The sequence below is a fragment of the Mugil cephalus genome, chromosome 7 (genome assembly GCF_022458985.1).
Source record: "Mugil cephalus isolate CIBA_MC_2020 chromosome 7, CIBA_Mcephalus_1.1, whole genome shotgun sequence".
NCBI classification, from domain to species: Eukaryota; Metazoa; Chordata; class Actinopteri; order Mugiliformes; family Mugilidae; genus Mugil; species Mugil cephalus.
The window spans coordinates 17561481-17575801 of NC_061776.1; the positions used below are offsets into that span (position 1 = coordinate 17561481).

Consider the following 14321-nt stretch of genomic DNA (forward strand, 5'->3'; position numbering starts at 1 on the left):
CCCTTGTACTTGTACTTATAAGTCTCCCCCTTTATTCACAATGAACAAGCATCTCATTCAGATACCTACGGGTGAGTTTCTGTCATGATTCATTAGTTCATCACTTGCTTTAAGGACATGTCTCCAGCGCAGACTAGGTGGCTCAGGTTTCATTTTGATCTGGGTCTTGGACGGTCTCCACATACAGCAGATATATGGAGAAGATATTTCTGACAAGCAGACGGAAATATCCCCCGTGGCTTTGTTCGGCTTGCTCCACAGACAAGCAGGCCTCCCTCTCTGGAGCCAGCGGGAGCTCAAACCAAAGCTGCCTTTGTCATCTAATTTGTCAGTCATCTAAGAATAACGTTTACATCACAGATACGGCACACAGACGTTTCTGTCATCTCTGTTCGTGCGTTTGTCCGGCTGCTTTAACCTCGTCCAGCCACACGTGCGCTCTTTTTGATTCATCAGTGGAAATTGTGTCGCGGTAATGCTCTAAATCACATCGTTAAGTCTAGGCATGACAAAAACTCTCTGGCAAACACATGTGGATATCCTCTGTTGTCCCACATGACCAGCATTGCGTTGCACTTACATAGAGAACGAAAGACTAAATATACTTGCAGAGATTTGCTAACGAAAGAAAGCTCCCCGTCAGCCTGTGTGAGACGAGCCTGATCCAAGCATGTATCTCAAGGCAGCCTGCACTGATATCCCTGTGTCTAGGCAGAGAGCGGGGCTCAGACTGGATCGCTGCTCCAGTACCACACAGCAGAGACAGGGGGCGGGAGCCAGGGCGCACCCTTCAAGATCCACAAGTTTTGAAGCCAGCCCGAATCGAGATCAGCAGAGTTTAGTGGAACTTCTTCATGTGCACAGCCATTTCTTTCAGGCGTCTCCCCAGCCTTCTGCTAGCATGGCATACAGGTAGGATTATTATTAGAAAAAAAAAATTGCAGAGGAAAAACTTGTCAGTGTATCCTGTTGATTCTGCAGTGACTGTGGTGCAACTTCTTCCCCACTCTGCTCAAGTAACTGTGGATTGTCTGTGCCCGTTCGGGTTAAACAGCTGCCTGCTTGTCAGCTCACTCCAGTTTGTGTCAATTATAAACAACTTATAAACAACTGGAAGTTAGGATTAAAATTTAATTCTGCTCAGCGGGGTCCCTGTCCTGTTAAATACCTAATGCTGTCATTACTTCCTGATAAGAAAGGGTGACTTATAGCACAGCGAGATCCAGAACTAATTCCCCTCCGTAATTAGACTTGACGTTTAAGGCGCACGAGGCCGCCAGAAGAAAAAACTGCCAGGTCCTCAGAGGCTCCGGCAGGCTTCAGCGCTGTGACAAGGACGTGCAGAAGTAATGAAGACGGCCTTAGTGTTGGAAATGATTGTCAGAACAGAGGAGTGAGAGAGTGAGAGAAAGAGATCACAGTAGTAATTATCACTTATACAGCATCATTAAATGGAATCGCATTTGGCGACGATTGTGACAGTTAAGTGTCACATGTCCCACCATGCTATTTTCATGCCTCTGTGCTAAATACATAGATGGCCATGACACCCTTAGCTCAAATTACAATAAAGAGTGGAAGCTGGGGCCTAGCAGTCGCCTTTTATAATGTCACATTTTTGTTCATTAAGATGATATAACTGTCAGTGCTAATGGTTCTAGTTAGGGGTGGACTTTACCTTTGGACACAAACAGAGTAGGACAATGTGCTAAGCTAAGTTAGCTAGCTCTCCTTTTTAGCTTCATATTTAGTGTAAACTGGGTTCAGTCTTTTCACCACATAACAAGAAAGAAGATAGAGCATTCCTTGCACAAATCATATATGTGTGTGTGTGTGTGTGTGTGTGTGTGTGTGTGTGTGTGTGTGTGTGTTACTTTTGAGGTGCTGGTTGTCACATTTTGTCACCATTTGCCACAAAAAGATCAGCTGTCTCCTTGTTTCTTAAGTCCTTAAGCTAGGTGAAGCCAACTAGCTGCAGATTCTAGCTTCACATTTATAGCACAGGTGAGGAATATTTCTGAATAAAAACGTCTGTCAGTAAAGTCCCCATGAAGTCATAGTCGATGTCGCCTGCTCTGGCAGAGCGTTGACAAAAAAAAAAGTCATTCTGTAGGTAGCCTTAATGCTATTTTAGAGTTTCCTATTTAGAGTTATTTAAATATGTGGAGGACTCATCCTGCACTCGGGGTCACGAACTAATTCTGTATCCAGTGGAATGCTTGAAATTAAAACCTCTTGGCTCAAACACGTATGGTTGAAACTGACTAATTCTGGGCGCACTCAGCGTTTTAGCCAGGATTCAAATACGCGGAATCAGACAAGCACTACACGGTCCACTTCATTGGGGACTTCATTCTGGTACTGCAGTAACGTTATTGCTACTTAATTGGGTTGTGCAAGAAATTCCACTTTTTTTTTTTTTTCCCAGGACAAATAATCACCAAGCTCATTTAGGATGGGCAGTTAGGCCCTAGAGAAAGGTTGTTTTAGTAAAAGTGTGATTTAAATTCTTTATCCTGAGGCCGTCATTATGCAGGTATACAAAGCTTGGCCCTCTATTCACTACTTCCCCCCCATCATTCAATATCGCACTATGAGGCCGTATGCCTGTTGGGCAAGCACATAAGTTCACTAGGCATCTAGAGGCAAACACAATGAAGATGTCAGTGTTTGTCAGCGTCACCATATTCAGCGGGTTCACGCTGAGGAGAGGTCATCGCAGACACTGAGCTGATATGGATGCTGAAAACTTAATGATGAAGAAGAATAATGGTAGTGGTCCAAATGGTGGCAATAGTAACAATATCACTGTCCTGGTCTGAGTGTAGTTGCATTCCCATCATCTCTATTACCGACTGCTGGTGTCTAGGCCAATAAGCTGGTGTTTTTATTTCTGTGGCTAGGCTAATTGTATCTCGTTTCTGACATAGTTAGTAGCTGACCACTGGTCTGCTGGTTGGTTGTCCAGTTGGACCCGGCTTCTAAGGGAGTTTTGCCGTAGATCGTGGCACAAGGGATTGTAACATCTCGTCCTGTGTATTAATCGATAGGTGGACTGTAAAAGACGGAGACCAAAGTGATTAGAGTTTTTGGATGAAGGTCAGTAATGATGACCTTGTGTTTTCATGTTAGACACAGACTCCAGCTTATTCTTCAGTATTTCATGCATGCCCGCTGGCCCAGGGGTAGGATTTGCATTGCTTAATAACTGCGACCAGTGTGTCTACACCGAGCCGCTACCACCCTATTAGGGCAGATTAAAAAACAAATGCTCCCTACGTGTCCGTGGTGTTGTACGCACAACGCATCACAATGACTTGCACTCCTGTTCTAATCTGCAGCACAGGAGGGAAAGACACGAGGAAGGGCGTCGCTGTAAAAGGCGATTTTGGTGAGTGGAGGGACAGAAAGGGGGAAGAGAGTACGGGGGAGGAAAAGACGTGAGCTGAAAGAGCTTCAAGAGTTAAGAGATCAAATACACAGAGTGGTGCTGGAGAAACGAGACGTGTGGCATTGCTGCAGCAGTGACGTCATAGACTGCTTGGAAAGGTTTCCCCCCTTTCACCATGTCTCGTTTTCTCAACAGGAGGTTAGAGCTGATAAGGAAAAACACCTATTACATATTGTCGGGGAGTAAAAATGTGAAACACAAAATTCTTTAGGCAAGCAGCAGAATGATTACAGAGCTGTAATAGCGTGGCAGACAATCGAATTTAACTGAGGGCTTTCTTCACGTGGCATTGGCTATCACCGCTAAAGAAAATGACTGTTCATGACGATAAATAGATGCTGCATGTTGATGAACCACAGGCAGTAATATCAAGCTGTGCTGACAGATGTTTCAGGCTGCCGGAAATCCAGGGTTAATCTACTGTAAGGGATCTATCTGTCTCCTCGGTGCAGCATCATGGCTGCTCATGTGCTCGCTCGCCTTATGGAGGTTTGTGTCTTAGCAACAAAGTTTCAAAACTCTATTACATGGCTCTTACCGGAGCAATTAAACGGTAGCGGTTTGCCTCAGGGTGGCAGCTTGAACGACCGCTGGGGATTCCTGCCGAGAATGTAACAGTTCTAGTTGACGCTTTTGACTGACACACTTTAAAATGGGATCAACAGGGAGGAAATTGAAGCCTCGGAGGTGCCGCTGACATTAGAGAGATGTTTGCAACTTCATCTGACGGCGCGGTTACCTCCGCGGAGCGTCAAGGAACAGCGGGATCAGGTCAAAACAGGGCTCACTCAAAGGCAAAGGTTCCGTAGCAGCAGCTTTTATAAAAGGCCGTGAGATTTAAAGGAGCACAGCCAGTTTTACAGTTCACTCGTCGTGAGGGAACAAACTGTTGTGTAATGCTTTCCGGGTCCCTGGAGGGGGTTTTCCACATGTGTGCAAAAAATAACCCTGATAACGTCTCCTGGAGTTATTTCTGTTTGAGCTTTGAGATGTTAAACCCTAAACTGAAAGGCCGTGCCAAATTATGTAGACGTTTAACAGGCAAGTTCTCACAAACGGTGCCGCGAAGCTGCACTGAGGGAGTCGCTTAATATATCAGGATATATTAAGCAGGATCTGCTGCTTTAGCGTTCGCCTTCTAAGCTTCTCATGAATTCGCTTGAAACGTTGGAGCGAGATGTTGTGTACGTTTAAAGGAACGCGTGCACTTGAAAAGAAAAATGAAATAGTGAAGGCTCACGTGATATGCATGATACAGACCAACACGCGGTTTCTTGGCTGATACAAAAATCTCCCCCTACCAAATGCCCCTGCTGACCCCGTGGCTGTGCTCTGCTTTACCACACGAATTAAAGTCACATCAAAATAGATTAAAAAAAATTAAAAAATCAATGATGAAGATTAGTTAAACATGTGGACAATTGGAGAATACATCTGGAGGGAGTTCTCATGGAAAAATTCGATACGTTTTTTTATTTCTCCCAAGGTCAAGTGCAAACAGCTAAACCAAAATAAGCCCTGTTGGGGGGGATGTGGAGTAATGAATGCAGATCAGTCACATGTTTTTTGGAAATGTGATAAAATAACACAATTCTGGAGAATGCTATATGATTCACGACTGCAAATACTCAGCTATAAGATCACTATGTCTTGTACAGTGCTATATCTTTGCAACATTTGTGACGGAAATATACAACCATAGGACATATACTTGGTAAAGATATTACTAATAGCTGTTTAAAAATAAATAAATTAAAAAAAGCTATTTTTAGGAATTGGGGAAAAGAGGCCGGAGCTATACCTCCTGCATGTTTATTTGTTCTTGTATCCACCTGTTTTTATTATGTTATTTTTGCATTCAGGTAAAGGAAAAATTCTAAAGTGACAATAAAATCACATCAAAATGAAAAGGACCCCCTGAGATGGTTTTTTAATTCATTTATTTTTTCATTTCTAATTTTACAAGTGTCAGCGGCTATCATCCGCGATCACAACAATCTAAATAAAGCTCTAAATAGAGTTGGCCCTCGAGGTTTGCGGATGCTCAATGAACCGTGAAATCCCGCATTGTCACATCACTGCTCAGTGGGGGAGGAAAGTAAGACGGCGCTCCGCCCGAACGCGGGTTCATGCTTTATTTCACAGCTCGGCCGATCCGCGCCTGACATGTGCTGCGAGAAGTCAGCGGCGGGAGAGCGCGGGGTCTCCCTTTACGAGGCTGCAGTGAAGCATGGCTTGAAGGGCTGTTTTACAGATTACTGGAAAGAAAGGGATGCTCCGCTGTGCCAGGCAACAGAGAATTAAAGCAAGTCGTGTCAGTTTACATGTAGGTTAGTCTAATTAACTAGCGTTTGCCAGCTTGACGTCCTGCCCGAGGTGGATCCTTTTCACATATTGTACATGAAGTCACGTCAACTCTCTTTCCATTCAGAAGCTCTCTCTCTGCCTCTCTGTGGCGCCATAGTGAAAAACACTGCAGTTCTTTCCGCCAGTCACTCAGAGCCTGTAGCCACACACTCTGTCTCTCTCCCTCATTCAGCGGCTGGCTCGCTCTCTCCGCGCTCGGCACACGCTGCTCCTCGCCTCCTCACTGCATCTGTCCTCCTCTCCCCGAAGTGAGGTACCATGCATCCTCCTGTCTCCTCCTCCTCCTCCACTCTGACTGTTCCTTGCCATTCCAGGGTCCCTTTATCAAAGAGAGCGCTCTCGCTGCAAAGCCGGGGGACCTTAAAAGCTCTGCTACTTGCTTGAGGACTTTGGAGACGGGACAAGGCTGCGCGCCGGCTTCTCCGAGGCAGCTGTGGCAGACGGCCGATTCTGCTGGGATGCACGTCTTTGCGGGACCCCTGCTCTCCTCGTAGCGTCCAACCTCTCAAAGTTGCAGGAGCGCACCCGGCGATCAAGACTCACCTCTGTTTCTCAAAGCGCGGCAGCAACTCGTCGTGCGTAAGAACACTTGTGTCGGTTAAGATCTGTGTGCATGTGTGTTGTACGTGGAGGAGAATGCAGCTATTTGCCGGAATATATTTGTGCATGTACGGCGTGTTTTTTTTGTTTTGAGAAAGCATGTCCCTATTTATAAGATGTGTGACACGAGTGTGAGAGTGATGGTGCGAGGTGATGTGGTGCGGCGTTACTCTCCTCACTCCAGGTGTTTGAGGTTTGGCCGCAGCTGAAGGGCAAGAAACGCTCGCCAGACACCCACAGCCTCCTGGCAGCCCGACAAAAGCTTGTGCACAACCTAAAGTGAAAAAATAGGCATCCGATAGAGACTTTGCAAACAGAACCAGACCGGGAATGTGGAAAATATACGCCAAGAGGTGGGGGAAATAAAACAGGGGAGACACGGGAAGAGACAAATTAGCAAAACTAGGACAGCATCTTGCTCGTTCTTCACATTGCCGCGCCGAAGGAGCTTAGAAATGTGAGCGGGAGGCGTTAAACCGAGGAAAAACAGTACAGAAAAAGAAAATCCAAAGAGGTTTCACAGGTTTCTCTCACGTCAGCCTTTTTATTTTTTCAGGTTTGACAGGATATTTCTTCACCTCTTTAGTCAAGTGCTCTTCTCAGTTGCGCTCTTTGAGCGACTCATTCAGTGCTTCTTCTTCATCCTTCTCCCTCCATCTCCATCCTCTCCCATGTTTCCAGGTGGAGTCTGACCGGCTCGGGATCACCGTCTCAGCTCCTCGCGCGCTGACCAGGACTGCACCACTGATATGTCCGAGCTTGACTTAGCATAAATGATGATAATGACTTAGACCCTAAACGATCTCATGCTGCCTTTATTCCTTAATTTGATTTCCATGTGAGAATCAGCTGCACCAAGCAGAACTGGCCCGGGTAGACGACTCTCAGCTTCACTTCACTTAACAGCACCAACAAAAAGGACAAAGTCAACAGACAGAGAAACTGAATTTTAGGCACTTTAAGGACACGATCAAAGCTGCGTTTGTCTTGAAGCTGCCCTAGTGGCCTTTGCCGACAGCCATGCAGGTCTCCTTTGCTTGCACGGACCACGGGCTGAAGGCCCCGCGTAACGGTGAGCACAACAAGCAGAACGCCACCAGCCCCAACACAACGAGCCAGGCCCGCGCCCGCTTCCGCACCGTGGCCCTGATAGCTCGCAGCCTGGGCTCCTTCACCCACCGCTACCATCACAACCTCAAGGAGTCCACCGCCAAGCTCACGGGCATGAAGTACCGGTACGTAACCTGGTGGTGATGGTGTGTGAGGAAGGAGGAGGTGGAGGAGGAGGAGGAGGAGGTGGTGTGCTTAGTTTAGACTGAGTAATCTCTGCCCAGAGCATGCATTTGAAAGACGACTATGAGAGCAAATGGCAGAAGAAGAAGTATGGAGCAGTGGCAGGTGATGAGTGGGATGATGTGTGTGTGTGTGCGTGAATGTGCTTGTGTGGTTGTGTCTAGAGAGACAGACAAAAACACGCAACTGAGTTGCAGATTTGTTAGTGACCGGCTGGCCAACTATGACCATTAATGCTGAATTTAAAAGTGCCTCACCAGATATACTGGTAAGGCAGCGACAGATGTAAACAGCATAGAGCAGTGGTCATCAATGTTTTTCAGACATTAAGTCCCTCCTGTTTGTACATACACATTATTATTATTATAATTTTGCATTCAGTATTAAGCTATCCCTTGTCCCTTTATTAAAAATATGTTGGATTCATGTTAATGTGTATTTAAAGAAATAAAAAATAATAATATTATATATAGATAGATATATATAAAACAGATATAAAAAATGTCTAGTCAACCAAAGATTTTGCGACCCATCTGTGGTGCCTCGATGGACCCCCTCTTCAACAGGAGAGATAAATATCGTCACACTCTAAGATATGTTTTAGGGGGTTAGTAAGTGTAGCTCAAAGTCTAGACCTTTTTCTGCACATAAAAATAAGTTTGTTATGGTGAATTGATAATTTAATTTAACACGTTGGTCCAAATGAAAATAGATAAAATAATCCCAACTCAATACTACATGAATTTTCCTGCCTTAACTCAACATAGAGTGGTATTCAGTTAGCCCAGACTGCAATCTGACTTATTGACTTATTGTACTAAAACAATAAGATTTCAAATAACTAAGAGGATTCCACCTCCATGGACACCACTGGTGAGTGATGTTTGCTGATGGTCAGAGAGGCCATAGATGCGGAGTGGCAGCCATGTTTCCGTGACAACTGAGGTAGTTTACCACCACCAGGGTAAAGTATCTTTGATATTATTTGTCTGTGATAAAGCACTATAGAAAACCGATGCATTATTATTATTATTATTTTAACACAATTAAAATGAAATTTAACTTCATAACTTCATAATAAGATTGTAGAAAACGAGGCAAATCACGTTCCTTGTACTTAGGTAATTGAGTTAACTAGAAGTCCTGTGGGACATACTCAATACTAGCTAAGTGAAATGAAATAACTTAAAAATATCCATGCAAATTGTTACATCATTACTTTTAGTTGAGCCAGCACATCATTTGTTAGAGTGCAGTCTCCCCATAAAACGTTACATTAAAGCCAGTTTTTGGCTTGTTGGTTTAAAGCCTTGAAAAGTTTCCACTTCCCAGTTTTCTACACCACCTAAATGGTGAAACCTGCTTTATTACTTTCATTTCATGACTTTTACTTTACTGCTTCAAGACATTCCCTTATAAACACAGTGTAAAATATGATGTAATATATAATGTAGTGTGAAATAGTAGTGTAGTGTAGTGTAAAATATAATGACTATATAAATCGCAATTTCATGCGTTAAGTGTGTGCAGTAAAAAGTCTCATATGACAGTGAGGCTGACGAGGTGGGCTGAACATCTGTGCCCGACACATTTAGACAGGAGATGGCAAATAAATGACATTAAATTCTGCAAATGCAGTAGAGCAGAGTATGGTTAGAAATTAGAAATATTGTTGAGGCCGATCAGGCATAACATTATGACCACCTTCCTAATATTGTGTAGGTCTCTTTTTGTGCCTCCAAAACAGCTGTAACTCATCAGAGAATGGACGTGGACCTTCTGAGGGTGTCCTGTGGTGTAGTGGGGAGAGTCCACAGGGATCAGGCTTGTCCCAGTGCATCCCACAGATACTTGATCAGATTAGGATCTAGTGAATTTGGAGGCCAGGTCAACACCTTGTGCTGTTTTTAATGTTTGTGTTTGTGTGTGTGTGTGTGTCTGTGTCAGGCTGCATCCTGCTGGGGATGGCTGCTGCCATCAAGGGGTGTCATTGCTATGGGGGGGTCATAATGTCAGTGGTCATAATGTTGTGGCTGATTGGCGTATGTGTATATCAACGCTCTGTGGATGTATCTCAAAGCTGAGTCCGATGTCTGTTTAGGACTTTGGCCGCGCTGCACACAGTTCTCAACAACCGGCTGTGACCGTGCAGCACATTCTGGAGAGTGTGACAGTAAAGCTGAGCGGTGCGGGGCGGTGGAGCTCTACATGTGCGCCTGTGTGGGAGTTGTAACGAGGCTGGGCCAAGTAAACAATGCTCTCTTATCTCAGCGAGTGGGCTCTTAACCCAGACCGCAGGAGCAACACAGCCGCGTTCACCTCTCGCTGTTCACTGGGTCGAGGGGGTGACATCACCATCGGTGTCAGGATCAGGAGAGGGAGATGCGGGGGAGAGAGGGGCACGGGAAGGGAGTGAGAACGGAGAAATGAGAGGAAGAAGGAACAAAAATGATTCCGAGGGGGGGAGAATAGGACATTGGATGAGGAGGAAATTAAGGGCCAGTTCACCGAAAAGAGGCAATTAACAGAACGCGGGCACACTGGATGCAGCTAAATGTGATAAGTGTCTGCTTGTCACACAGTTTCATCTCGTTTCCATAACAACATTGCTTCAATCTGCTCTCGGCGCTGAACAAGAATGGCGACTCCGTCGCGCTTTACAAAAGTTTCGGTTTTCCCATTGAGCGAGAAAAACTGACGTGGAAGCTCTGATTGCATTTTTCAACCTTTTCAAATACAAAATGAATAAATTACAAGCCACAAAGAGGCTTCACTTTGATTATTCTCGTGCAGGTGGAGGATGTTAGCAGTCAAGCCTCCTCCTCGGAAAATCCACAGTTTTTACCACACTGATGAAAATTATCATCTGCCACATCTCCTCTCTGGAAGATTTTCTGCTTCCTCCTCTTTCAAACTGTATCCAAACGTGTGCGCGCGTGAGCATGTGTGTGTGTGTGTGCGCGCCACTGTGGGCGTACACATGTGCACGTTGCATTACGAGTGCATGTATGTGCATCTGATGTGCGTGCCACATGAGGCTCCGCACAGGGAACATCTGAAGGCGTAGCGAGCAGAAGAAGTAGTGCACAGAACAAGTGAGCATATAAACTAATAATACCGCCACCCCCAGCAATTTAGTTGTCATGGCGATTGAAATATAGGGTAGTCCTAATTGTGAAGTCCCACCGTTTGACCTCTTACGCACAAAACGGCACACGCGCCGGCCCCGACAGTGTTTGCTGAAACAAAGCGTGCTGCTGTTCTGGCTTCACAAGCTGTGCAGATTATTTCTGGTTCCTGGTTGGGAGCCTCTGGTTGCCTGGACTGAAGTTCATAACGGTCATTAGGCAGCAGTAGGCCTTTCAACAGTCCAGGAGGTTTGGGGAAGGTTCCGCTTGGTTTGCTTCAGAGCGGCACCGCAGATGGGCATTCAAAAATCCCTTCTGTTGGTTCCTTCGGATGAGGGCTTATCATCGGCCAGCAGAGAGAGAGAGAGAGAGAGAGAGAGAGAGAGAGAGAGCCAGTGCCGCCACTGTTAGTAATGCATGTAAAAAACACACAGCATAGCCAGAAAATGAGGAAATGTGCTTCATATTTGTTATTCAACTTTGTTTTGTTCCACAGAGCTGGGCTGAGTGAGAGTCTTTGAGAAAACGGTATGCGTCTTTGTTCCATTCGTTTGAAAGCCTCTAGCGTGATCCCTTTTTAATTAAGAATCTTTCTCCTCTTTTGAGCCCCTTAATTTAATAAACCAATAGGCCATCTGACCTCACAGCGAATATCATGGAGGGTGAGTTGGCATTAGTCCTGGATCTTCCATGATGGAGGACGGATTTCTTCTGCTCGTGTGGCACAGGGCTGCAAATTATGCTAACTCATGATAACTTGCACCTTGCAACTCGCGTGTTATTGCCATATTTTACATCAGATTTCATTGCAGATTCTTCTTACGTATTGAATCAGCAAGAAATCTGCATTTTTTCTAGTGTGGACACATGTGAACGAGGATCTGAAGCCTGCAGATTGTACCTCAACGGGGAGGGTTAATGTGGGTTGCATAAAGATTCCAGATGTTCCATTGCTGTGGACACAACCATGTCGCTTGTTTATAGTTGTGTGCATGCGCAGGTATGTGCGTGTGTTTGCACACCTTCATGCATGTCTGCACTCATGAAGCACACGCCACTTGGCTGCGTGTTTCCGCTCTCTACCACACGCGGAAAGCCCTCACCAACCCCCAATTAAATAAATGCGCTTCAACGTCATTTACTTCAGTTTTCTTTTTGGCCGCCGCGCTCTGATGTGTAGATCTAATATTATGAGCCAGGGCATGGCACAACAGCAGCCCCGTAGCGCAGAGCGCTCCCTAAAGAGCAAACAAGCCCCAGAGGATAAGAACCGCACAATCCCTCAGTTGAAAAGCAAGAAAGTTTGCATCTAGTGCATTTTAATTAAAGGTCACCGCTAAAGTAGCTCTCTGCAGCTGTAATGGCTTTATTAAAGCGCTGCCTTGTATCCAATTTTCTCCTTTTCTCCTTAATTGTCCCCGGTAAACAGAGCGTAATCACAGGGATAATTCGAAGGATGAGACACAAAGGAAGCAGCGCCGCGTGTGTGTTATCCTAAAAGAATAGAATGGCTCTCCGTTTAAGAAAACAAAACAGAACATCATTGAGCAAAGCAAATGTAATTATCTCATAATCCAGGAAATCAATCTGACTTTTTATTCTTCGCGCACACTTGTCAAATGTCACAGAAAACACAAAAGCGATTGGTCTATGTCAGACGTCGGAAAGCCTGAAAATGTGGTGCGTGTAGTTTAATCAAACCATAAGCAGAGTTGTTTTTGTTTTATTGTTCTCATGATGTGACTTGTTTTTTATTTTTACGTTTTCCATGTTGCCTAGCCCCGTCTGAAATTCACACCATACTGAATCGGCCACTTCAGGTCTCCGATGGGGGGGGGGGGGGGGGCTCAACCCCCCGGGGGCCGCCAGCCTCGGTCACGTGTGTCTTCTTACCACAGCTATCCTGTGTGAAATTCTCTCAGTCGCTGGAGCGATGTTTACACTGAAGAAAAAGAAATGCCCAAAAAAAGAACGAGTGTGTGGAAACTGCACTAAAACGATGCTGACCTCGGCCCCGCGGAACAACAAAGACCAAAGTCACGTCTAGACTCTTTCTCGCTCCGCATCGCGCGCACACGCATTCACACTGTACAAACATGCGTATTGTGCGGCGCCCTGTGGGGAGCTGGCTGTCATTTCCCATTTCCCATTCTGTGACTTATGAGATGCTTTTTCTGGAGAGGGCGTTTGATCTGCTTAGACTTGGGGGGGGATTGGATGTGCAACTTGGCGAGCTTGTGTCTGCTGCCGGTGTCTCTTGGTTTCTCCCCTTATCTCTTTATATTTCCCTTTCTCCTTCTTCTCTCTATCCGTCAGATTCATCGGCGCTTCCTTCCCCCCAGCGGCTCCGCTGCAGTTTTTCTTTCATACTTAATCTACTCATTTCTCCCCCCTCAAAGTGCCTGATTTCACTTCCCTACTTTCTTCCCTCCCACACAGGCCTTGGTTTTGATATATTTAGAACATGACCCGCCTCCCCCCACCCCCCCTTTGCACTGAATTATTTTAATAACAGCATTATGGTTGCCGCCGAGAGAGCGGTGGGAACCGAGGAGGCGGGTGCTGCCTAATCCCTCTGCCCATCAAGGTTGACTTGAGTGGGTTTGCTCAGCGTCCGTTAATCCCCTGCGAGTGTGGAGTTTTGTCTGTTCGCCCGTAACCTTGACAAAAGTGTTTGTTGACAAATGTTGACGTGAACAATCCACCGTCTGGAAATGAATCACAAATGTGACCCGAGAGCCATGTAAGCGCTTTCGAGTGGGGAAAAAAGGAGAAGAAGAAGAAGAAGAAGAAGAAGAAGAAGAAGAGAAACCTTCCACAGTAAAAGTAAAAAAAATTCAATATGAAGCGCAGCACACCAACCAGATGTTCCTTTGGTATTTTTATTTCAAATAAAGGCCCACTAAGAATAGAACGGGCCACGTACAGTAGCAGCTCCCAGGATGTTCATAAGTGGTGACAGGTTTGTGTGAGGGGGCGTCGTCAAATGACTCATTTGTCATTTTACTTCAAGGCTTCTCTTGAGCGCCATCCAAGCATGAGGGGACCGAGCCGCACTCGCTGGCTTGCAAAGTTGTTTACGCGCAAGTTTGCAAATTGCCTCCTTCCGCGTGCGCACACAGAGGACGGGCACCGGTTTTCTCTTGAAATAAAAGTTGTCCATTGTGCCGCCTTTGTTTTGCGGCTGACACGCTGAGTCATTAGCCGCCTTAGCCTCTGCTGCGCCCGCGTCGCACACCCATTCATTTGTGAGTGTGCGGTTAATCGTCAGGTACGGCCCTCGATGCTGCTTCCTGACTCCCTGGAACGCACAGAAATAACACAAAAGCAAGGCGGCTTTTCTTTTCCGCCTTGCTTTTGTCTTTTTTTTTTTTTCCATCAGCTTTGTTTGTCCCCCCCACCCCTTCATTAAGTCAGCCCGTGTGCATTCAGAGCACAACAGACTGCAAATATAACTTATGGAGAGACTCCAAATACAAAGT

General features: G+C 45.7%; 1 protein-coding gene across 5 annotated transcripts in view; it reads left to right on the top strand.

The window, feature by feature from the left end:
- Positions 1 to 732: 732 nt before the first annotated feature.
- kcnab1b (potassium voltage-gated channel subfamily A regulatory beta subunit 1b) overlaps positions 733 to 14321 on the top strand; it is a 33860-nt gene continuing 20271 nt past the window's right edge. Inside the window, exons 1-3 of one of the 5 annotated variants that reach the window (XM_047590538.1) lie at positions 733 to 912; positions 6133 to 6393; positions 7100 to 7653. In XM_047590538.1, coding sequence (XP_047446494.1) covers positions 7439 to 7653 — 215 coding nt within the window. In that variant the 5' untranslated portion in view covers positions 733 to 912; positions 6133 to 6393; positions 7100 to 7438. Of the gene's footprint in view, positions 913 to 5476; positions 6398 to 7099; positions 7654 to 14321 lie in introns of those variants that run through there. The other 4 variants (XM_047590539.1, XM_047590537.1, XM_047590536.1 and 1 more) reach the window with 4 other exon arrangements.